At 41.3% G+C, this 24,663-nt stretch overlaps 1 protein-coding gene across 1 annotated transcript; it reads right to left on the bottom strand.

Annotated features, from left to right (window-relative positions):
• Positions 1 to 1,069: 1,069 nt before the first annotated feature.
• On the bottom strand, positions 1,070 to 16,083 carry LOC123232095 (surfeit locus protein 4-like). The gene is made up of 6 exons (XM_044658447.1): positions 16,006 to 16,083; positions 10,292 to 10,478; positions 10,030 to 10,106; positions 4,228 to 4,271; positions 2,868 to 3,054; positions 1,070 to 1,456 (listed from the first exon to the last, which is right to left on the bottom strand). The coding sequence occupies exons 1-6, from the start codon at positions 16,066 to 16,068 to the stop codon at positions 1,190 to 1,192; spliced, it is 825 nt and encodes a 274-aa protein (XP_044514382.1). The 5' UTR covers positions 16,069 to 16,083; the 3' UTR covers positions 1,070 to 1,189.
• Positions 16,084 to 24,663: the final 8,580 nt, after the last annotated feature.

The raw sequence follows: 24,663 nt of genomic DNA, 5'->3' as shown, positions 1-24,663 counted from the left end.
CCAAATCTTCTGCTGATCTAGTTAGTGGCTCCCAGACCCCTGGTGACTCACCTTTACCACCAGCTCCATATTATTAGCTACATTATTCACTTATTACAGGGCAGAGCAGATCAAAAGCCAGCTCACTGGGTCTTTCCTGGACAATGAGGCAGCTGCTTTCTACTGTGGATGGGTTATTCTGGCCCAATCAGTGGCTGATAATGCATGGCTAACAATAGCCAATGTGACTTTTATGCAAATACAAATGAAGTTAACCTAAGTCTGACCAACTTGGTGGTAAATGACCATGAAGGAAAGCTTTATGGGAGGAGAAGGAAGAGGTGGTCCTATGCTGATGCAGAGCCCTGTAAATGCACTAACTGGTACCTAGGTTGTGTTGCCATAATATTTTCAACATTGTTCTCCAAAAAGGAAACATTATACTAGCTCTACAGCTGATAAGGATTGGGTTCCACCAAATCAGCCAAACAGGAGGTCCCCAAACATGGTTCCAAAGTAAACAAGGAAAATGATAGCTCCAACAGATATATATCCAACCCTGATAACATAATTTGGGTGGATAGAGTACAATAAGTTCTTTTAGGTCAGTGATGGCAAACCTTTTAGAGCCAAGTGTTACCCTCATATCACATGTGAGCCCCCTGCCTTATCTCAGACAGGGGAGGGGGGAAGTGCTCCCATTGGGCTGCTGGGTAGAGGGGTGGGTCATGTGAGAAATGTCCTCAGGCATGTGTACAGAGGGGGAAGGGAGCAGCCCTCCCCTCCACCAGCATGTACGGGCATGTGCATCACAGGTTCACCAACACAGTTCTAGGTTTACAAAGTGGTATGAAGCCTGAGCATCTCCCTGTGGCCCAGGTGAGTACATAGTACTCTCACAACACCCTGAAATTAATACAAGTTCTTCAAGAAAGTCCCAGTATAAGATAGTTAAAGGTCAGATTGCCTTTCACTTTATATACATATATATACATATATATATATATATATTTCTGTATATATGTCTGGCCCAAGGTAAGAAATAAAAATTTCTACTCTGCTGAGAGGCAGCAGGCAATCATAAGAGACATTTGGAGGATATGAGTAGATAGGGGTCACACTCTCCTGCTCCCCAAGGAGAGAGTTAAAAGTCAAGAAGGCAATAAATCCATTTCTTTTCATTCTTTTCTTCATTATTTTGCTGTGCTATTCACCATTTCTTCTTGTGTTTATCCATTGAAATTTCCCCAGGTCCAAGGGCTACCACCAAGAGAAGGCCTCCCATTACTGATGTGGTATGGAAAAAGTCATACTTCATAAAATCATGAAGGGGCCTGTTGACTGGGATGATCCAGAATGGGTTCTCCACCAGGTTGATGAGGAACAGCCAGATCACAAGAGTGAGAGCAGCTAGTTTTGTTTTGAATCCAATGGCCACCAGGATGACGAGAACCATTTTAGAGACATCTTGGAAGATCTAAGCAGCAAAGTGAGAAAGGACATGAAAGAAGTATAATCAGCAAATGACTCTTTGGGCTTATTCCCATCCCTTTAGAGGTAATCATTCTTTTTTTAAAAGTTTATTTATTTAATTAATGAATTTAGACTATTTTTCCATGACTCCATGATTCATGTTCTTTCCTTCCCCTCCTTCCACCCCCCCTCCTGTAGCAAACAAGCAGTTCCACTGGGTTTTACATGTGTCATTAATCAAGGCCTATTTCCATATTATTAATATTTGCACCAGGGCGATCGTTTAGAGTCTACATCCCCAATCATATCCCCATCAAACAATGTGATCAAGCAGTTGTTTTTCTTCTGGGTAATCATTCTTAAAAGATGGTTTTGCCTTTGGCATTATTTCCCAAATGCACAGAGGACAGTGGAGTTTATAATAAAATAGTAGGGTGACTGAGGTAAAGAAAAATAGATTCATAGAATACTTGCTCTGGCTGCCCAACCAATTGGTTGATTTTATTTATTTAATTAAAAAAAAAATAAACCCTTACCTTCTATCTTAGAATTGATACTAAGTATTGATTTTAAGGCAAAGTGTGGTAAGGAGTTTGGTGCAGTGGCAGTATTGTGGTCAATGAGGTTTAACTGAGGTGTGATTATTGCTAACTGTAACAAAAGAGTGGTAAGGGGTAGGCAACTGGGATTAAGTTACTTGCCCAGGGTCACATAGGAAGGCCAGATTTGAACCCAAGCCCTCCTGACTCCAGGCCTGGCTCTATCCACTGAACCATCTAGCTGCTCCTGATTGGTTCATTTTAGACTGCATTGCTAGTTTTTAGACAAAGGCAGAAGCCCTATGTCTGGAAAAAGTCAATGAACGATGGTATTAAATGGTCCAAACCAACACGGCCCCCATGAATATGTATGGCCTGAAATAAATAAGACCAAAGAACATGAGGCTCCAGGCTGTAATGGCCAGTAGTGTCATCTCTGGAGAATAGTCTTTATATTTATGGAAGTCATAACATAATTTATATTAAGCTGGCAATGGGGTTCATTTAAGTATGGATGAGGTATGGGCCAGTCTCTGTTATTATGGCAAGGGCACTGACCATGTTGGGAATAGGAGACATCTTTCTGATCAGTCTCCTGAAGTGACCTTTCCAAGAATCTAGGCCACCCTAATAGACTCTTCTATGTGGCTGATTTGCTAATATATGTAGACAGACAAATAGGATGAGCTGAACTGAAGGGTGAAATAAATAACAGCAATGTGTCAGGAGAAAGGGAGGAACAGGATTGGGAAGATCAAAGGGTAAAGGATGAAGAGGCGCCTGTTTGAGTGCTACAAGGTTAGGGGAGGCTCTGAAACACTTGGGGGGAAAAAGACAAATAGGGAAAGGGAAATGAAGGGTCCGCAGGTCACTTACAGTGAATACGTTCACTTCAAAGTGTAGGAGCGATATGAACATGAGGAGGAGAAGAACTCTTCCTCCCAGCTGAATGTACTGCTGTGGGGAGGTACAGTCCAAGGTGGGGACTCCAGCAAACATGGACTTCCCTTCTGCCCGGCTCTCGGCTAAGAGAAACAGCAGACCACCAGCCAAAGCAATGTTCCTGAGAAACCACGGAGGGAACCAGAGGGAAAAAAGGAAATGAAGATGTCACGCAGCTCAGATCCAGCAAAGCAGGAACACAGGATAAATGAAAATCTTCAGCAAAATTGGGCAAATCCAGCCTTATTCCTGATGTTAGATAGGATGACATTTGATTAGATACATCCTTTAAAGGTCACCCAAATGCCTCCAGTTTAAGAATGAGTAGATATCGGAAGAAGAATTCTAAAAATATATCTGTTAGGGGCAGCTGGGTAGCTCAGTGGAGTGAGAGTCAGGCCTAGAGACGGGAGGTCCTAGGTTCAAACCCGGCCTCAGCCACTTCCCAACTGTGTGACCCTGGGCAAGTCACTTGACCCCCATTGCCCACCCTTACCACTCTTCCACCTATGAGACAATACACCGAAATTAAGGGTTTAAAAAAAAAAAAAAATATATATATATATATATATATATATCTGTTATTTCCATTGTTCAGGACAGAGATGACTATTTGGTGCTATTTAACCTTTCTAGGCCCAGTTTTTTTTTATCTGTAAAGCAAGAGGATCAGACTAGATGGTCTTTAAAATCTTTTTGTCGTTCTTGGGAACTCAATGGCTGTTGTCCTTCCTATTTGAAGAAGACCAAAATAACATCACTATTGGTGAGGTCCTTTTCCTCAAGCATCAGTTGGATTTAAGTGGGGCAGAGTGGCACGAAGTCATCGACCTCACTCTCTCTTTCAGAGTCATCTGAGTCCAGTGGCAAGACAAAAGTCAAGACAACTAGTGATGGGAGCTCTGTAAATGCTTGTTAAACTGATTTTGAAAGCTGTTCTCCTGAGGCCCTCTTGAAATTGTGATGACAGAAACAGGAAAGGCTTATATGGCCCAAACCCCAGCGTATTCTTTTTCTAGAACTAGAAGTAATGATCCCAAAGCTGGACAATGCACAGCTTTGCAATGGTCCCCAGGGCATGTCCATTGTGCATCCACCCACACAGTCTCCTTCTGGTGAAAGGAGCCCCACATCAAAAGTGCCCTGGTTCAGGGTATCCATGCAGCAACTGTCCTCCCCTCCCCTCCCTTCTGGCTCCATTTCCCAAAGGCCAGGCTTTCTGCTCCCTGGTGACTAGTTCACCCAGGGTAGCACTGAGCACGCTAGACAGTTCCCATCAGTTAATCTCACTCACCTCATTAGGAATCTCAGGTTCCACAGAAGGCCAAAGGCCATGACCTACAAAAACAGGGAGAAAAATGTAGAACTCAAGAACAGATTCCCACTTGACTCCTGCTACATGGGACTACCCTTTACAAAAATCCTTTGATAAAGCAGGAGCTTTAAAAACCCCCAAACTAAACCAAAAGAGCATCTGTCCACAATTAATCATTTCACATGCTGCTTGTGAGGGACCTTGGGAAGCTGCAAGGGGTTTTTATCCCACTGATGTCAAATGGAAATCTGTGAAACGTATCCAACAATACAATTCATTTCCCCCCCTAAGCAACAAGGCAGAAAAATTAAGGGTGGTGGCGGCTAAGAGATAAGGAACTCCTCCCTTCTCATTGATAAAAGGGGATCTTTTGAGGTTAGTTAGCCACCATTCAATGCTTTATGGTCATGTAGCAAGAAGAGGGAATGTCCAAGATATCTTTAGCCTGGGGAGCTCTAATCAATCCAAGCGCTTCTGCTCATCTTCACAATAATGATAGCTTTTACTCAAAATGCAGCCTTGCTTCTGAAGCATTTCAAAGGTTTTAAAATCAAAGAGGTAAATGGGGAACCAAAAGAATTCTCTACCACTTAACTGATGAGATATGATGTTGGTTGATGTACTGGGTACTCTACAAAGGGAAATATGGTCTTAGGGAATCTATTATTTCTGAAATGTAAAGAGATTAGGCTTGGAAGCCTAGATACTCATGCTGATTGCTTTTTTGCCTGGCCATAAAGTGTAAGGTTGGTGGGTTTTTTTTTTTTTCTGATTGGACAAAGAATGCTGTACCCCATGGACTATTATCCGTGGGGTTTTCTTGGCATGGATACTGGAGTGGTTTGTCATTTCTTTTTCTAGTGGATCCTTTTGTCAGGCAATGAGAGGTTAAGTGACTTGCCCAGAGTTATGAAGCTAGGAAGTGGACAAAAAGATCCACACTAAAAATAAGTTTTGGTTCAACTAGGTGGTTCAATGGATTGAGAACTAGGCCTACAGACCGGAAGTTATCTTTTTCTGATTGGTCATAAAGTATCTCTTTTCTTTTTTTTTTTTAATGTTTTATTGATACTTAAAAAAACAAAATATTGTCACTTCCCAGTATCTCTCCACCTTGAACAGAACATCTCTTGAAACCAATAAGAACGCAAACCAGATCAATCCATTGGGCAAATTTGTATTTGCTGTCCACCACTTCTTTGTTATGGGGAAAGGAGACTGGCATGTTTCAATATCAATTATCTGTAGTTTTCCTGGTTTAGGCAATAAGTTATTAAAGAAAGATATGGATGAAAGGAGAAGGTGGGGTCTGTTATTAATTTGTCAAGAGCAAGGAAGACACAGAGAAAGGAACTCTTCAATTCTGCTTTCTTGGTGCAATGTGGTGTTTTATTTACCAAATCCTTGTTGTTTCTTTAATTTAAAAAATGTTTTGTTGATAACCTTTTTTGAAAAATGAAACAAAACAAAACACCATCGGCAGCTAGGTGGTTCAGTGAATTGAGAGCTAGGCCCAGAGATTCGAGGTCCTGGGTTCAAATTTGATCTCACAGACTTCCTACCTGTGTGATCCTGGGCAAGTTACTTAAGCCCCATTGCCTAACCCTTACTGCTTTTCTACCTTGGAACCAATACAAAATATTGATCCTAAGACAGAAGGTGAGAGTTTAAAAAAAATCTAGCAATGCCAACATCCTCCTTGTGCCCTACTCTGGCCTTTCAAAAGAAAAATGGATAAATGAAATAATGGGACACAATGATCTCATCTGACTGTGATGATGTATCTACAGCCCCCAACTCTCTAGAAAGGAGAGAGGCAAATTTCCTCATCTTTCCTCTAGGACCAAGAGATATAGCATTTGACTTCATCTGAGTGGTTTTTGTTTTTGTTTATGTTCTTGTAGTCATTGTATATTTTGTTTTTCTAGTTTTGCTTATCTTATTCTGTACCAATCATGTAAATCTTCCTATGTAAAAATTTTCCAATATCCCAGTTGATGGGTACCTAGTTTGTTCTTAGTGTTTTACTAACATAAAAAGTTTCTTTTTTAGATAATGGAAATTTTCCCCCATCAATGACTTCTTTGGAAAATATGTGTAGCAATGGATTTGTGGGTCAAAAGGTTGATTTTTCCCAAATATTTTCCAAAAATATATTTTTTAATTTTTAAAATTTAAAAATTTTTAGTTAATTTTTTTAGTAATTAAAATTAAGGGGTTAGATAACAGGATGATTTTTACAGACATGGATTCTTTTTTTTTCTCTTTAAAGTTTATTTAATTATTTAGAATATTTTTTCCATGGTTACATGATTCATGCTCTTTCCCTCCCCTCCTTCCACCCCCTCCCATAGCCAACGACCAATTCCACTGGGTTTTACATGTCACTGATCAAGACCTATTTCCATATTACTACTATTTGTAACAGAGTGATCATTTAGAGTCTTTTTAAATACTCAGACCACAGATAAAGAAATCAAAACTATCAATAAGCACATGAGAAAGTGTTCTAAATCTCTAATAATTAGAGAAATGCAAATCAAAACAACTCTGAGGTATCACCTCACACCTACCAGTTTGGCTAAAATGACAAGGGAGAGTAATGAATGTTGGAGGGGATGTGGCAAAATTGGGACATTAATGCATTGCTGGTGGAGTTGTGAACTGATCCAATCATTCTGGATGGCAATTTGGAACTATGCTTGGATTATACCCCAAAGAGATAATAAGGAAAAAGACTTGTACAAAAATATTTATAGCTGTGCTCTTTGTGGTGGCAAAAAATTGGAAAATGAGAGAATGTCCTTCAATTGGGGAATGGCTGAACAAATTGTAGTATCTGTTGGTGATGGAATACTATTATGCTCAAAGGAATAAAGAACTGGAGGAATCCCATGTGAATTGGAACGACCTCCAGGAACTGATGCAGAGTGAAAGGAGCAGAACCAGGAGAACATTATATACAGAGACTGATCCACTGTGGCACAATGGAACATAATGGACTTCTCTACTAGCAGCAATGCAAGGATCCAGAGCAAGGCTGAGGGACTTATGAGAAAGAAAACTAGCCACATTCAGAGGAAGAACTGTGGGAGGAGAAACGCAGAAGAAAAACAACTGCTTGAACACATGGGTTGATGCGGACATGATTGGGGATGTAGACACTAAATGATAACTCTAGTCCAACTATCAATGATAGGGAATTAGGTCTTGATCAGTGATACATGTAAAACCCAGTGGAACTGTGTGTCAGCTAAGGCGGGTTAGGGTGGTTTGGGGGAGAGGGAAAGAAATGAAATATGTAACTAGGGGAAAATATTCAAAATAAAAATAAAAAAATACTCAGACCAATCCCCAACTCCACCAAGGATATATGACAATAATAATAACTTGCATTTATGTAATACTTTAAAGTTTGCTAAGTACTTTATGAATATTATCTCATTTTATCTTCATAACAACCATGGGAGGTGGGTACTATTATTATCTTCATTTTACAGATGAGGAAACTGAGGCAGATGGCACTTAAATCACTTGCCCAAGGTAAGTGTGTAAACCATTAAAGCTAATAAGCATCTATGTCTGGATTAGAATTTGGGTCTTCCTGACTCCAGGTCCACTGAGGCTCTATCCACTGTCCTACCTAGCTGCCTTGGTACATGTATTAGTGGACATGCCATCCTGAAGTGCCTCTAACAATATTTTTATATTTTATCATCTTCGTCAATTTGTTGAGTGTGAGGTGAAACTGGAGAGTTGTTTTGATTCACATTTCTCTTAGTGATTTGGAACATTTTCCCTTGTGGTTAATAATAGTTTCTAATTTTTTTGGTTAACCCTTACCTTCTGTCTTAGAATTGATACTGGGATACTGTGTATCAGTTCCAAGGCAGAAGAGCAGCCAAAGGCTAGGCAATGGGGGTTAAGTGACTTGCCCAGGGTCACAAAGCTAGGAACTGTCTGAGGCCACATTTGAACCTAGAACTTCCCATCTCTAGCCCTGGCTTTCAATCTTCTGAGCCACTTAGCTGACCCTCTAATTCTTCTTTTGAAAATTATTTTTTTTAATCTCTTTTAACCACTTATCTACTATGGAAGTGGCTTCTATATATGTGCTGATATTCTTATTGCTTCTGATGCCTGCCACCAGCTCAGAACAAGTCAGCACGGTTAGCAGTATCTTTTTTTTTTTAACCCTTCCCTTCTGTACTAGAATCAATACTATGTATTGGTTCCAAGGCAGAAGAGCAATAAGGGCTGGGCAATGGGGGTTAAAGCACCTTGCTCAGGGTCCCACAGCTACTAAGTATCTGAGGCCAAATTTGAACCCAGGACCTCTTGTTTTTAGACCTGGCTCTACATCCACTGAGCCACATAGCTGCCCACTTCAGCAGGATCTTTGATGGTTGGAGTTGCAATAGAGAAAGTAGAAGGCACCAAGGTTCCATAACCAGAAACAGGCAGAGCTGGAAGGGAATATAGGACTCCTTATTCCTTTGTGCTCTACTCCGGGGCTTAGGGAAGGCCTGGCTGCTTTTGGGTCCTGCAGTGTGCACTTTCTGGGGCCCCCCAGGCTGGCTTATTGTGGGAAGGCTTGCAGCTGTTTTGTCTGGAAGCCCCCTATGCTGCTGGATTGGACACCTGTGCTACTCTTCCTAATGGGGGCTCCCCGGAGAGGTAGGGCTGGGCTCCACTCCCCTCCCTCTGGCTCCTTCCTGAAGGGCCAGTATAAAATCCTTCTCATCTAGAACTCCAAATATGACTGACGCCTTTGGGATCTTTCATCCCTTTGGATGAAAAGCTTTGGAACCTGGTTCTTCTTTCATCTCAATGCACTGATGTGAATAAACTCAGAAAAGAAAAGAATAATACTTTGTGTATCCATGAGATCTCAGGATCTCAGGATTTAGGTTTGGAAGAGCCCTTCAGAACCAACTAATCCAATCCCCTCATTCTACAGATAAAGGAACTGAGGTACTGAGGTCTAGAGAGGGGAAGTACTTTCCTAAGTAATGGTAAGGTAGCAATGGGGAGTGCTAGACCTGGAGGTCAGGAAGTCTCATCTTCACGAGTTCAAATCTGGCCTCAGACACTTCCTAGTTGTATGACTCTGGGCAAGTCACTCTACTTTGTTTGCCTCAGTTTCCTTATCTGTCATATGAGCTGGAGAAACAAATGGCAACCCATTCCAACAGCTGCCAAGAAAAGGGGTCATGAAGGGTCTGGCCCAAGATGATTGCACAACAATAAATGATGATACAAAGCAAAAGAGGAACCCAAACATTTCTGACTGGAGGTTCAGCATTCTTTCCATTGAACTGTTACCTGGGAGAATAGAGTGACCTTTGAGATGCAGGAAGAGACTTTTGGATGCAGCTCAAGAGACCTGCCAGCTTCTGTGCTAAGAATATGTTGGTGTCAGGGAAGTCAATATTTGTAATGCAAATATTCTGGGAGCAGAAAGGTCGGATAAGCAGAGTCTGACTGCAAAGAACATTGCTAAGCAAAGGTTAGTCAGTCTCTCAGAGATTGTGAGGAAGGTCTACATAGGTGAGGCGGCCGTGCTTGTGGCAGCATCATAAGTTTCAGAGGTTTCTAGCTGGTGGGTCCGAAAGCCCTCATTCCTCAGAGTTTGGAACGAAGGCCCAGAGACTGAAAGTGACTTGACCAAGTCACAGTGGCAGAGCTGAGAGCAGACCTAGAGTATTTTTGCTCCCCAAATTTTTAGTCATTCTCATTGGGGATCAGTATCTTTACTGACGCAGTTGCCTCTTAACTCACTTGCATGAAAATGATTCCAAACAGCACAAAACAGGCACAAGGAACAAACTTCTGGACTAAAATCAACACACATCCCACTGTAATAGAAAGAATGAGGAACCAGATTTAAGGATGATAGCATTAATTCTCCTTCCTCCACTTCTCAGCCCCTTCTGCATCCACTGAGACTCCTGTCTATATACTGACCCGATCATCTTCCTGTCTCCATCTTCCAGCAGCCCTTCTACACAGAGATGAACCCTAGATTAGTGGAAAGTCTTACCCAGCTGCCCAAATGTATTGATCATCCCCAAAATGAATGCCAGGAGAGGGCTGCTACTCCCAGACATCTGGAGGGACTCCTTCTGTTCATTCCACTGCCACCAGGTATGAATGCCATCTTCTAGGAAGGTGCTGATCAAACAGAGGCGAGCCAGGTGAGGCAGGAATCGCTTTGTTAGGCGAAGGAACTGGTTAAGTGAGATAGCCGGAAAGGAAAATGAGAAGGCAAGAAATACAAGACCGAGGGGCAGGGAACAGAGTTATCTCTAAGATACCAATGTCAAGGAGTTGAAGACATCTGCCTTCAAAAGGAGCTTCATTCATAAATTCTAGGATGGGGGCAGCTGGGTAGCTCAGTGGATTGAGAGCCAGGCCTAGAGATAGGAGGTCTCTAGGTTCAAATATGGCCTCAGACACTTCCCAGCTGTGTGACCCTGGGCAAGTCACTTGACCCCCATTGCCTAGTCCTTACCATTCTTCTGTCTTGGAGCCAATACACAGTATTGGCTCCAAGACAGAAGGTAAGGGTTAAAAAAAAAAAAAGCAAATTTAGCACCTACTAACTCCTCGGTTGCTGTGAGGATCAAATGAGATAACATATGTAAAAAGTTCTTTTTCAACCTTAAAGTACAATGTAATGGCTAGTTATCATTTGCTGCCTTGGGCAGCCAGGTGGCAGTGAGGATAGATAGAGTGAGAGGCCTAAAGTTAGGAAGATTCCTCTTCATGAGTTCAAATCCAGTCTCAAACAGCTACTAGCTATGTGTCCTTGGGCAAGTCACTTAATCCCGTTTGCCTCAGTTTCCTCATCTGTAAAATGAGCTGAAGAAGGAAATGGCCAACCACTACAGTATCTTTGGCAAGAAAATCCCAAATGGGGTCCCAGAGAGTTGGACATGACTGAACAATAACAAAAATGATCAGTTGTCTTACTTTTTTTCTATTCAGATATAAGCTCTTTAATGGTGGGAATGACAAAGAATTCATTTCTGCATCCCTAGTAATGGTTAGCAGGGAACATTGCACATAGTAAATAGTCAGTAAATGTTTGAATGAATTAGTGAATTTATTTATTTATTTAAACCTTAGAATCTTAGTCTTAGAATCAATACTGTGTATTGGTTCCAAGGTAGAAGAGCGGCAAGGGCTAGGCAATGGGGATTAAGTGACTTACCCAAGTCACATAGTTAGGAAGTATTTAAGGCCAGATTTGAACCCAGGACTTCCCATCTCCAGGCCTGGCTCTCTATACTGAACCACCTAGCTTTCCTTGAAATGATCATTTTTTCAATGGTGATTGGGAAGAAAGGGGAAAAAATGGAAGAAAGTTTTCAGGAAAATGTGATTTCTAAGCTGTCTCGAAGGTGGTCCAGAAAGCTCATATGGTTTAAACTGTGGAAGTTTCTAAGTCATTTAACGTGGCAATGAATGCCAGTCAAACTACAAGTCCCAACCCACAGCCCCCTCCCATATCCGTAGTGCTTAAACACTGTAATTCCCTCCAGATGAGCTCTGGCTGCTGGGTTCCCCACCATCCTAATTGACTCCTTAGAGTTAGCAATAATGAGTACAGCTGAGTATTAACAACACCTTGGGAAGACCTACCATGGGAGGAAGTGCTTGTGGGGCCAGCATCAGAGGCTGGAGGCAGAGCAAGAACCTAGAAGGGAACTGATGTGGCCTGGACCAGTAATGCAAGTGAACCACGTGACGATGACTTCTAGACTGTCCCAGCAGGGCAAGATGGCCCTAGATGATTACCAAGTCCAATCCCGTCATTTGACAGAGGGAGAATCACATTTTATATATGCTATTTCATTTGATCCTCAAAACAACCCTAATAAGAGGCAGGTGCTACCCTTCTTTTACAGATGAGAGAGGTGAAGTGGCTGCAGCCCCAGGGTAAGGAAGAGACTGGGCCAGGGTGACGTGGTGGCCCAACTGGCTCAGGATCCAGATTTTTAATGACCATTCCCCCCTCTTTTTTTCAAAATCTTTCCCTTCCATCTTAGAATTAATACTGGGTTCCAAGGCAGAAAAGTAGTAAGAGCTAGGCAATGGGGGTTCATTGACTTGCCCAGGGTCACACAGCTAGGAAGCATCGGAGATCAGATTTGAATCCACAACCTTCCATTTTCAGGCCTGACTCTCAATTTACTAAGCCAGTGATTCCCAAACTTTTTTGGCCTACCGACCCCTTTCCAGAAAAAATATTAGCCCCCTGGAAATTAATTTTTAAAAATTTTAATAGCAATTAATAGGAAAGATAAATGCACCTGTGGCCATCACTGCCTCCCTGGATTGATGTAGCACCCACCAGGGGGCGGTGGCACCCACTTTGGGAATAAGCCAACCCAGCTGCCCCCTTTGCCAACCATTTCAATGCCCTTATCATTATACCATTTATACCCCAAATAAGCAAAATGGGCCAACTAGTTTTGACTATCAAAGGCAAAAACCACCAGTCTTAGCTTTGGAGAGACTTTGGTTCTTTGACTAAAGACAATATACTCCCTGAGAGCACAAACTGTCTTTTGTCTTTCTTTTTCAGGCAAAAGACAGTTGAAATATACATATACAAACTTATGCATATGTATATATATAAAATGTGTGTATATGTGTTTATGTATGTATACATACATGTATGTAATAGGCATGTAGTAATTGCTAGTTGATTGACAAAAACCCACAAATCTAGATCTACATATTATACTTTTTGATCCTTAATTTCTGGTAATGACTATTATCCATTTGTAAAATGATCATTTAAAAAAAAAAGGCAGCTAGCTGGTGTAGTGGTCATAGAGTGTTGGGCCTGGAATCAGGGAGACCTGAGTTCAAATTCAGCCTTAGATACTGGCTATATGACCCTGGGTAAGTCACTTAACCCTGTTGGCCTCAGTTTTCTCACCTGTAAAATGAGCTGGAGGAAGAAATGGAAAACCATTTCAGTATTTTTGCCAAGAAAATCCCAAATGGGGTCATGAGGAGTGGGACATGACTAAAATGAGTGACAACTACATTAAAAAAAAGAGTTATGATCTGTAAGATCATAGAATTCAGAGCTGAAAGGGACTTTCAGAGATCATTTAATCTCCTCTCCTCATTTTATAGATGGGAAAACTGAGATCCAGAGAAGGGAAATTAAGTAGTACAGATAGGATCTACCTTAGGATAATGATCATCTAGGTAGCCTATTACCCGGGGTTCTCTTCTCCCAAATCTGAGTTTAATTTCATGAAAAAATGGATGCCAGCTATAAGAAGTTCATTTAAAAAAAAAAAAGGATTTATTTTGGGATCATAATGCCAAGAGGATCATCATGCTTGGAAAGAACACTGAGGTTGGAGTCAGAACACCTGGATTTAAATTCCTGTCACTTCCGAGCTCTGTAACTCTGGACTCTGATTTTCAGATTCATCTTTTTATTTTTCTTAACCCTTGCCTTCTTGTCTTAGAATCAATACTAAGAATTAATTAAATAAATAAAAATTTTCAATAAAAAAAATCAATACTAAGTTTCAGTTCCAAGTCAATAAAAGTGAGGCAACTGGGGTTAAGAGACTTGCCCAAAGTCACACAGTGAGGGAGTATCTGAAGCCATATTTGAACCCAGGATCTCCAATCTCCTGATCTGGCTCTCTATCCACCGAGCCACCCAGCTACTCTTAGGTTCATCTTTAATAGGAATAATGATGTCCATTATCACCCACCTCACGGAGTTATTATGAGGAAATAACGCACCAGGGAAATAAGTATTAGTAGCAAAGTAATCAGACCCTTTGGATTTGGCAAAATGGATCAGAAGATTTTGACCCAGAAGGAATGTTGGATAAGCATCTAATCCAAATCTCATTTTATAGGCAAGGAAACAAAGTTTTAGTGACCTATCCCAAAACATAAATAGTAATGAAGGGTCATAGTTCCAGGTAGAGACATATTCCCTTTTAAGTCTCATCAGCTCTAGCCTTGTCTTAATCATGGAGAATCATACATGTGACTCAATGTTATTAGAGGGATGCTTGTTTGCACTGCTCAAAATAGCTTCTATTGCAGTTGGCAGATTAAAAAGAAAATAAAACTACTGTTTTCTTTTAGGTCAGTCAACAGGCATTGATTAAACTTTTATTATATGTGAGGTACTGTGCTAGGAGCTGAGTATAACAAATAAGGCCAAAAAAAGTCACTAAGAGTGACAGAAATGGATTAAGGTGTGAAATGGGAAAGCCAGGTGGTGGAAGCACTATCATCGCAGAGACTTAGTGGAAAATTTCTTAGCATCACTGGAAAATACCTGGAAATTATGACCAAATGGGAGCCTTGTTCTGGCTCTTGCTATCTTAAGATCATCAATGTTAGAACTGCAGAGGAACCTTAGAGATCTGGTTTCCTTCCTTCCTTCCCTCCCTGCAAGCCCTATCACTCAGACAAAAATAGAAACTAGAGGCCCTTAGGAAGGAAAAACAAATTGCTTAAGTTCAGATTTCTAGTATGTGCAGCCAGGTGTTTCAAGCAGTTGGAGTGCTGGGCCTGAAGGCAGAAAGATCCATTTTCCTCCTGAGTTCAAACCTTATTAACTGTGTGATCCTGGGCAAATCATTTAACCCTGTTTGCCTCAGTTTCCTTATCTGTAAAATGAGCTGGAGAAGAGGCAAACCACTTCAGTATCTTTGCTAAGAAAACCCCAAATGGATTCGCTGAAGAGTCAGACACGACTGAAAATGGCAGGACAATAAATTCCTAGTAAATAGAAGAGTTAGTATTGAAACCCAGGACTTTGTAAAAATTCAAAGCTAGATAGAGTTAAGCTCAAATTGTATCGAAGGATTTGACAGTTCTATGTGTGCATTATTAAATTGGGGAGGAAAATATAGTAAAGCCCGCTACACCTTCCAGGGGGGTATTTCATACTTTACTACCTGTGTAAACTTGGGCAAGTCTCTTGACTCATTTGGAACCCCCTTTCACCATCATTTTGTATATATGTATTTGCACATCACTTCCCCCATGAGATTGTGAACTCCTTGAGGGCAGTCTTTCCTTTCTTTTCTTCCTTTCTTCCTTCCATCTTAGAATCAATACCGTGTATTAGTTCCAAGGCAGAAGAGCAGTAAGGGCTAGGCAATGAGGGTTAAGTGACTTGCCCAGGGTCACACAGCAGACGGTCTTTTGCCACTTTTTATAACCCTAAGGCTTAGCACAGCGCCTAATAAAATGTTTGTTGAATGACTGATGTACAACGAGGGTATTGGACTAGATGGTTCCTTTCAATTCCAAGTCCTAGAAGTCTTTACAATTTTTGTTCTAAAGTCACCGGGGGCGCACTTGGCCCAAGTGGCCGTCAGTTTAATCTTTCCGGCCCCACGCTCCACACCCCATTCCACCCCTCTCCCCCGTTAGCCTCTAGAGGGGCTCTCTGCATTCCCTTCAAACAACCCATCCGACAAGAGGAAAATAAAATGCACAGAGCACCCACCCTGTTAAAGCAGAAAAGTCGCCCCCTTCCCCAGACACATCCAAATCTCCTTTTCATTGTCCCCAAAGAGGTGCGAGCCAACTTAGTTCCGCCCTCTAAAACTCCCGCCCTCCCATCACTCCCAAGAGTGAGTGGTATAATCCAGTCCCCCTCTCGCGCCAGGCCGCCGAGGAGGCTGGAAGGTACCATTGAGATGCAGGAATAGGGGCGGCTGAGCTGGGGTTAGGGACCTCTCTCACCTGGTCAGAGACATTTTCCACGGCTTCTATCAAATTACAGCCTTTGCGTACCATGGCCGGCATTCCGAGTACTGGCCGACAGCTCTCTTCTCCCACCGTGTGCACCTCAGGGGGTCAGCGGCACGCCTCCCCATCTCCCTTTAAAGACCAAGAGGGAGGCACGCGGGAACAGGATGCGTGCTCACACAGGGTGGAGAGCGTGGGGTGCCAGAACCTGGGAGGGGCCAGGGTGCGGGGACTGGTTCCCAGTCAACAATCAGTGATCCTATATTAAAAGCCTAAATCCGGGAGCTGGGCCGAGCTCTGGGGGCGGGGGCCGGGGCCGGGGGCTTGGGGAGGTTTGCAGTGATCGGTAAAGGACAATCCCTCCCTGCAGGAAGCTTACAATCTAATGGAGAGACAAAAGGCAAACAACTGAATACAAATACTTTTTACAAAGGATAAACTGGAAACAATCATTTGTAGGAGGTGCAAAGTTTAGATAAAATGTAGCGCCAGCATACATCGGAGTTCATAATCTCTGTTGGGTAAAACGTCAGCACAGATTAAATTTTACAAACACATTTAGTGGCTGCTAGATCTCTTTCATGTTCGTTTCATGCTGTAGTCTCTGTATCCTAGTCTTGGTGCTGGACCAGAATTCCCGAGGTCCTGACTCTTAAGCATCATCTTCTCTCTCCCCTTTCCTGCCCCGAAGGCTTCCAGAGGTGTATGCCCTAGGTAGTCATTGAGGCAGTGAATAAAAACCCTGGTTGGAATGAAAGGCACTCCCCAGACCCTTTTCGGACTCTCCTCTGTTCCAAAGCAGTTCAAGGCCCGGAAATGGACTAGTCCTGGTTTCTAGAGTGAGCCTGATTTACCTTTATGCACCTTTCCAACTCCCTCCCAGTAGCAGTGGCAGCTTTGAGGAACCCCATCGCCTACCCAGAATACCAAGGATGTCTACAATTCAGGGAGAAAGTAGAGTAACAGATGGGGAACCCCAAAGCTACATACACTAGTACTCCTATGAGATGTTAAAAGTATCAGAGGGAAGCTGAAAGCACTTGAGGGGCTCCTCTTGTAGGATTTATGGGAGGGGGGGAGATTTAGATTTTTAAGAAAAGAATGAGAAGACTAAATTGATTATGATGGACACTTCTGGAAAGAGCACCCACATTCATGGGGCCATAGTATTCAAATCCAGGAAAAGCTGGGGGAACCTGAGTGATAATTTGGTACTAACTCATAAACAGATGGGAAATCTGCAGGCCAGGAAAGGAAAATAACTTGCTTTAAATCACTTGGCAGAGTTGCTCTGCTGACTCTCAGGCTAGGGTTTTTCCTATTTAATTTCATTGTCTCCTAAGGAAGAATGGGAATATTTTTGCCTACCTAACATTTTAACTGGCAAGCAGAGAACTGTCCCAAGCAGACAGGTCCATCCTGGGAACTGCCCAGTACAATAACCACCAAAGTATATAATTTTCGGGGTATAATATTCCATAATACTGGAGAAAGAGAAAAAGGAGGTGGTTGAATTCTTTGCCACTGAAATGCTGGGTATCCTTTCTCCCTGTTTCCCCAAATTTATCAAAAGGAAAGAAGATGAGGTAAGATAGAAGGGGTAGGAAACTGCCAAGGCCATTTTTGTTGGCTTAGAATAAAATAAAAGCCTTCTTAGAGGGAACAAGTAGCCCTTTTAAGTAGGACAAAATTAGAATGAAAGAAAAACTTATGCAGCTATCTCAAAGTGAAATGAACCCCCTAAAGATGTAATGGGGTCCCTTTCACTGGAGAGTTTCAGGGAAAGGCTGGATGATAATTTGTCGGTTGAGTAGGGTTTTTTTTTTTCCTTAGGGTGCAGATTGGACTATATTACTGCTGAGGTTCTTTCCAACTTGAACATCCAGTGATTTTGTAAGGTCACTTTTGGGGATTACTTTTCTGCTTATACTAGCTCAATCCTCAAGTCAGAACCTTGGTGAGAAAAAAAGTATACAAAACAGCCCGAAAGTCTGAAACTAACTATATTATTTCATAGGATCATTCATCGCTGAGTGGGGCCTGGAAGATCACTAGAAGATTAGTCTAACCCTTGCATTTAATTTTTAAAATTTTAAACATTTCTTTCTTTTTATTTATTCATTTTAAGTTTTTCTTTCTTCCCAGGTTACGTTGGTACAAGTTTCAATAATCACTTTCCGAAAATTTTCTATCTCTGATATTTTTCAATCCATGCTCCCTCCCTTCCATATCTCTCCCTTCCCCAAGACAAGGGATAATATCATATAGGTGGTATGTGTGTTATTTTACAATATACAATCTTCATCATTTTGTGAAAGATTCATGGGGGAAATAAAGTGAAAAATGCCATGCTTCAGTCTGCATTCGGACTCCTGTCAATTCCTTCTATAACAGTGGATAGGCTTTTTTGTCTTGAATCACTTGAGGTTGTACTGGATGCTTACATTGTTGATAATAGTTAAGTCACTGATAGTTGATCATTGTACTTTTTTTTTTTAAGCCCTTACTTTCTGTCTTAAAATCAATACTAAGTATTAGTACCAAGGCAGAAGAGCAGTAAGGGCTAGGCAATTGGGGTTAAATGACTTGCAGAAGGTCAGAACAGCTATGGAAGTGTCTGAGGCCAGATTTTAAACTCAGGATCTCTCATCTTCAGACCTGACTCTATCCATTGAGCCACTCAGGTGCCTTAATCATTGTATTTTATTGATGTTCCTGTGTACATTCTCCTGGTTCTACTTCACTTTGTATCACGTTGTATGAGTCTTTCCAGGTTTTTGTGTGATCTTGTCATTCCTTTTTTTTTATTTGTAAAGATTTTTTTTACCAAGTACATGTAACAATTTTCCACACACGAGTTTTCTGAAGTTATATGTTCCAAAATGTCTTCCTTCCTCCCTTCCCAGAGATGGTGAGCAATTTGATCTGGGTTATACATATATTATCATGCAATTGCTTGTTATTTCTTTGAGCACAATAGATAACCCTTGCATTTTACAGGTAAAGAAACTGAGACCTAAAGAGGGCCACACGGGTCATAAGGAGCAATGCCAGGATTTTAGTCCAAGTCCTCTGACTCCAAAAATACCACATCGGCTACCTCTCTACATACAAAGATGGACAGGTCAGAAACCCACCTGCTGTCTATACCATCCTCAGATGTAGACAGCTCCTTCCAGTAGGTGCTTTTTCTGTTCTTTATATTGGATACCACTCCTTATACTCCCTGTGGGTGGATTGTGAATTTAATCCACATTTAATAGTCTTTTCCCCATCACTTTCTTATGTCTAGTCCAGTGGTTCCCAAACTTTTTTGGCCTACTGACCCCTTTCCAGAAAAAATATTACTTAGCCCCCTGGAAATTAATTTTTTTAAACCCTTGTACTTTGGTGTATTGTCTCATAGGTGGAAGATTGGTAAGGGTGGGCAATGGGGGTCAAGTGACTTGCCCAGGGTCACACAGCTGGGAAGTGGCTGAGGCCGGGTTTGAACCTAGGATCTCCTGTCTCTAGGCCTGACTCTCACTCCACTGAGCTACCCAGCTGCCCTGGAAATTAATTTTTAAAAATAGCAATTAATAGGAAAGATAAATGCACTTGTGGCCATCACCACTTTCCTGGATTGCTGCAGCACCCACCAGGGGGCAGTAGCGCCCACTTTGGGAATCACTCCTTCTTTGTAATTTGTCTACTATCTGAGGCGTAAATGCTCCCACTGAAATCTTAACAATTAACTCCCATAAGCCTGTTGAAGCTAGCTACCCCCTGCTCATTTTACAGATTAGGAAACTGAGACCAATAGCCTTATGGGACTTGCCCAGAGTCATTCAGCTAGTAAATGTCTGAACTCAGTTCTGCCTGAGTCCAGGCCCAGCACTCTATTACTGTACCACCTCCTAGCTGGCCCCTATGACAATGTAGAGGTCTCTTATAATTTGCTTGGGCTACAATATGGAAAGAAAGCCTATTTTATCTTGTGTTACTTCAAGTTATGACAAACTTCCAAGGCTGTACGTGTGTACTACTAACTTGGAGAGCACTGTAACTTTTAGTTTCTTTAGCCTTTTAGTCACCACAAATACTACTTTTTTTAAACCTTGCCTTTCTGTCTTAGTGACAACTCCCAGACTCAGGGGCAAAGTGTTAGAAATAAAGAAATCTCTGGGCCGTCATTCTGAGCTGAAGATCCAAACTTTAATTGTGGTAAATTAAAGCTGGAGAACTCACCACATCCAGCCTGTGGCAAAGACCCCCTTTAGATGTTCAACAGTGTGTTTTATGGGTTTTTGGAGAGTTTATTAGCATAAGTCATTACAAGACAGAAGGTACAAAAACATGCTATCGAGTTTGGTGACAAGGGTTTGGAACACTTGATATGAAGTCATAAATTCCATTATAAGGTTAAGATAAAAAATTTAATCAATCTTCCCAACTTGTCATACTACTGAGGTCAGAGTAACCTTTCGTGGCCATAGTACTCCGGGGGCCCTGTAGTTGGCATAAATCTTCAAAGAACCTGGACATGCCACAGTTATTTTCGTATGATCTCATCAGGCCAGCTGTACACTCTCCACTCCCATCGACCCAGCTCCTTCTGTATGGGTTTCAGCTTCCCTAGATTACACAGACTGAAGTTTTTATTCCTCCAACAGAAGCTCTTCATCTAGTTAGTTGCTATAATATTCTAACATACCAAATTCTATCCTTTCTAATAATATGATATATATTACAATAATATATAATAATATTCTATTATCATTGATATACAGTTTGGTTTAATAACTGGATCTAATTTTCTAAAACTTATAATTGCAGTTACTTATCTAAAGGATTATATGTGATTACTTGGTTCCTGATCAATAATATAAAGGCAACAAAACAATTTTCCTTTCAAAGGCAAATAATGTTAAGTGTCTTGTCCAGGGTCACATAGCTAGGACAGGTCTTCGGTCAAATTTGAACCCAGATCCTCCCTATTTCTGGCTTGGTGCTCTTATCTACGATGTCACCTAACCGCCTCATAAATACCACTTAATTTTGTAAACCCCTAGCCTTAGTCAATGGATTTACCTGTCTTTTTCCCCCTCCACATAATCTATATCTTCTGCATAACCCCAAAGGTTATTGCTCATATCATACAGCTACAGAATGAATGAACCAAATCATTATTCACTGACTTAGCAAACATTTATTGAATGTGTAGTACTCTCAGTGCTCTGTGATAGATGCTATGAGGGAAACAGTAATTGCCTTGAGGATAATCTTCCTGCATGATTACTTTGGGGCTACTATCCCAGGTCCTTAGTCAACTGGCAGGTTGGGTGCCCAGGGAATAGCAACTACTTTTACCCAGTATAAATGTGGTGGTGACTGGAACCACCTCCAGGAATTGATGCAGAGTAAAAGGAGCAGAACCAGGAGAACCATATACACAGAGACTGATACACTGTGGCACAATCGAATGTAATGGACTTCTCTACTAGCAGCAATGCAATAATCCAGGACAATTCTGAGGGACTTACGAGAAAGAACGCTATCTACATTCAGAGAAAGAATTGTGGGAGTAGAAACACAGAAGAGAAACAACTGCTTGATCACATGAGTAGATGGAGATATGACTGGGGATGTAGACTCTAAACCATCACCCTAATGCAAATATTAATAATATGGAAATAGGTCTTGATCTATGACACGTGTAAAACCCAGTGGAATTACTTGTTGGCTATGAGGTGGGGGTGGGAGGAGGGGAGGGAAAGGACATGAATCATGTAACCATGGAAAAATATTCTAAATCATTTATTAAATAAAAATGTTCAATCCAAGTAAATAAATAAATAAACAAATACATAAATAAATAAATGTGGTGGTGGTTTTCTAGTCCTAGAGTTCACAAGCCCCCACCTGTATATGATTACTGGTCGATATCAACTAGTCAGTCAGATTTAATTCACTTTTAGAAATGGGTGTTTACTAAGGTGATGGAGTAAGAACAATTGGTATAAAACATCCCTCTAAAAGTCTGTGATGGACTCTCACTGCTCTTCCACCCCTCTCCTCCTTTTACCACCTTTAGTATGTACAGAAATGCTCTCAATCTTAGAATGTATGATATATGGTTTTTCATGTGGTCCTTATGAAGTTTCCTATGATATGAGGCAGTTTTCTGCTGGGTGCCTTGTAAAGACCTGAGGCTACATCTCCTCAGTGTCAGATTTGTCTTAGTTTCCTCTTGAAGATGTGTCTACAAGTCACTGCTCTCCTGGAGACACAGCTAATGAGCAGTCCAAATTCTTGGATGGAAGGTGGGATGAAGAAGGACACAGAAGCCTTTTTATACCTCAAACAATTCATTTCAGGAGCATGAAACTACTGGAAATACAATGGAATTCTAGGTTTCAAAGTGGTTTATTATTTTATATAAGACACACAGGGCATGAATAAATCTTTTCAGCCAATCTCAATAAAGCTCTAGCACAGAATCACCCTATTTTATGTAATGTCTTTCCTTCCTTCCAAATTGATCAAGGACTTCTACTTAGTTGTTTTTTTGTTTTGTTTTGTTTTTTTGCCTTTGATTAATTGATTCACTAGAGGCAATCTCACCTGATACAAGCTATCAAGGCTTGTTTCAGTTGTGTCCAACTCTTAGTGACCAGTAGTTAGGATTGTCCTGGCAGAGATACTGGAGTGGCTTACCATTTGCTCCTCCAGCTCATTTTACAGATGAGGAACTGAATGAAGCAAACAGGGTTAATGACTTGCCCAGGGCCATATAGAAAATAATCTGAGGTTGCCTTCATGCCTAGCACTCTATCTGCCACCCAACTGTCCTATCATGGCTTAGTTGTTTGTTAATTAAATTAACTGAAGTAAGAGAGATTGATTCGATACGCTCCTAGTCTTACATTAAAATTAGAAAGGACTTCACATGGTATAATCCAATTTATACCACAGAGGAATTCCCTCTGTGATAGATCTGACAGGAAAAAATCAAGGTCACCAAGATATGACTTTCTCATATCTTCACTAGAGATTGGCTCGAGGGAGGTTTTGAAGTATAGAATAGGAAGAAAAAGGGGGTTTGTGATGGATTACCTCCATTTTCTCAGTGTGACCCATGACCTAGAATGCCTCAAGGGCTCTGGGCTTATACTGATGAAGTCTAGTCTAAGGGGCTTATCTTAGGAAAACAACTTTTTTTCATTGCTACCAAACTCCAGGAAAATACTCAGCTTATGGACGTTGTTAAGATTTACACAAATGTATGTAACAGGATTCTCAACTTCCTCACAATCACTCAAGATACTGAATGCACACCAGGTGTGGAACAACCCTTATTGAATCCCCAAAGAAAATTCTCAAGATGAAAAGAACTCGTAGTAGTGCATGAGCTTTCATGGAAACACAGAAAGCTCTCCAGTATCCCATTAGTCTCCCTCTGGGAAGGTAAACACACTTTGTGGGTCTGCTGAACAAACACCGCCTTCCCATCAATCATTTGTTGTCCAACCAACTCACAGCAGTAATGGGGAAAGGGTGGGCAAGGTCCAGATGTCCTGGGCCCTGTTGATGAAGTTTGACTCTTCTAGAAGCAGACAGTCCTTTTTTCCCCCAGGAAACATATGTGTTGAGGAAATCTCTTCTCTTTAGAAAGCTGGCACATGAGCTCTTGAACTTAGGAAATCTTTTAGGTTTGTTCACAAAGCCAATACTGCCCTTAAGGAAGGGGAGAGGGAAGAAGAACAGGGGAAAAGAGAGGGGAGAGAAAGTGAGGGTTGGAAAGAGGCATAAAGATGTGACCAGCTTGCACTTATAAACCATGAGGAGGGGCAGTTTTTCTGGTGAAAATCTGTCTACCTGAGCTTTAATCAGCCAATCATCAAATAGCTCCTTACTCAATGAGACAGACAGATCTCCATCCCTAGCAGGCTTTTATGATAATCAAGGCATGAGGTGTGTGAAAGGGAATTCTTTGTTCTCTTTTCTGAGTTTACACTTATAAAAGAGATCTGTCTGTCTCAAGTCTCTTCCCATTCCATTTCATCCTCTGTTGTCACTAAAGTAATTTTCCTAAAGAGCAGATCCTATCATGCCACTCTCCTACTTAAGAAACTCCAGTGACTCCCTATTGCCTCCAAGAGCAAATGCAAAATTCTGTTTGTCATTCAAAGCTCTTCATAATCTAGCCCATTCCTCAATTTCCAATCTTCTTACATTATACTCCAGTGTCACTCTAATGACACTGGCTTCCTAACTGTTCCAAGAACAAGATGCTCTCTCTCTCCATCTCTTAGCTCAAGCCATTTCTTCTGGCTGTCACCCAAGCCTGAAATGCTCTCCCTTCTCTGTTCTTACTACTGATCTCCCTTAAGTCCCAACTAAAGTACCAGCTTCTATATGAAGTCTTCCCTAACACTACTTAATTTCAGGGCTTTCCCTCTTATCATTCATTCATTTATCTATCTATCTATCTATCTATCTATCTATCTATCTATCTATCTATCTATCTATCTATCTATCTATTCATCCATTCATTTATTTACCTATTTATTTATTTGTTTGTTTTTAAAACCCTTACCTTCTGTCTTAGAATCAATACTGTGTATTGGTTCTAAGGTAGAAGAGCTGTAAGGGGTAGGCAATGGGGGTTAA

The sequence above is a fragment of the Gracilinanus agilis genome, chromosome 1 (genome assembly GCF_016433145.1).
Source record: "Gracilinanus agilis isolate LMUSP501 chromosome 1, AgileGrace, whole genome shotgun sequence".
In the NCBI taxonomy this organism is placed as follows: domain Eukaryota; kingdom Metazoa; phylum Chordata; class Mammalia; order Didelphimorphia; family Didelphidae; genus Gracilinanus; species Gracilinanus agilis.
This window is presented reverse-complemented; position numbering and strand designations above follow the sequence as displayed.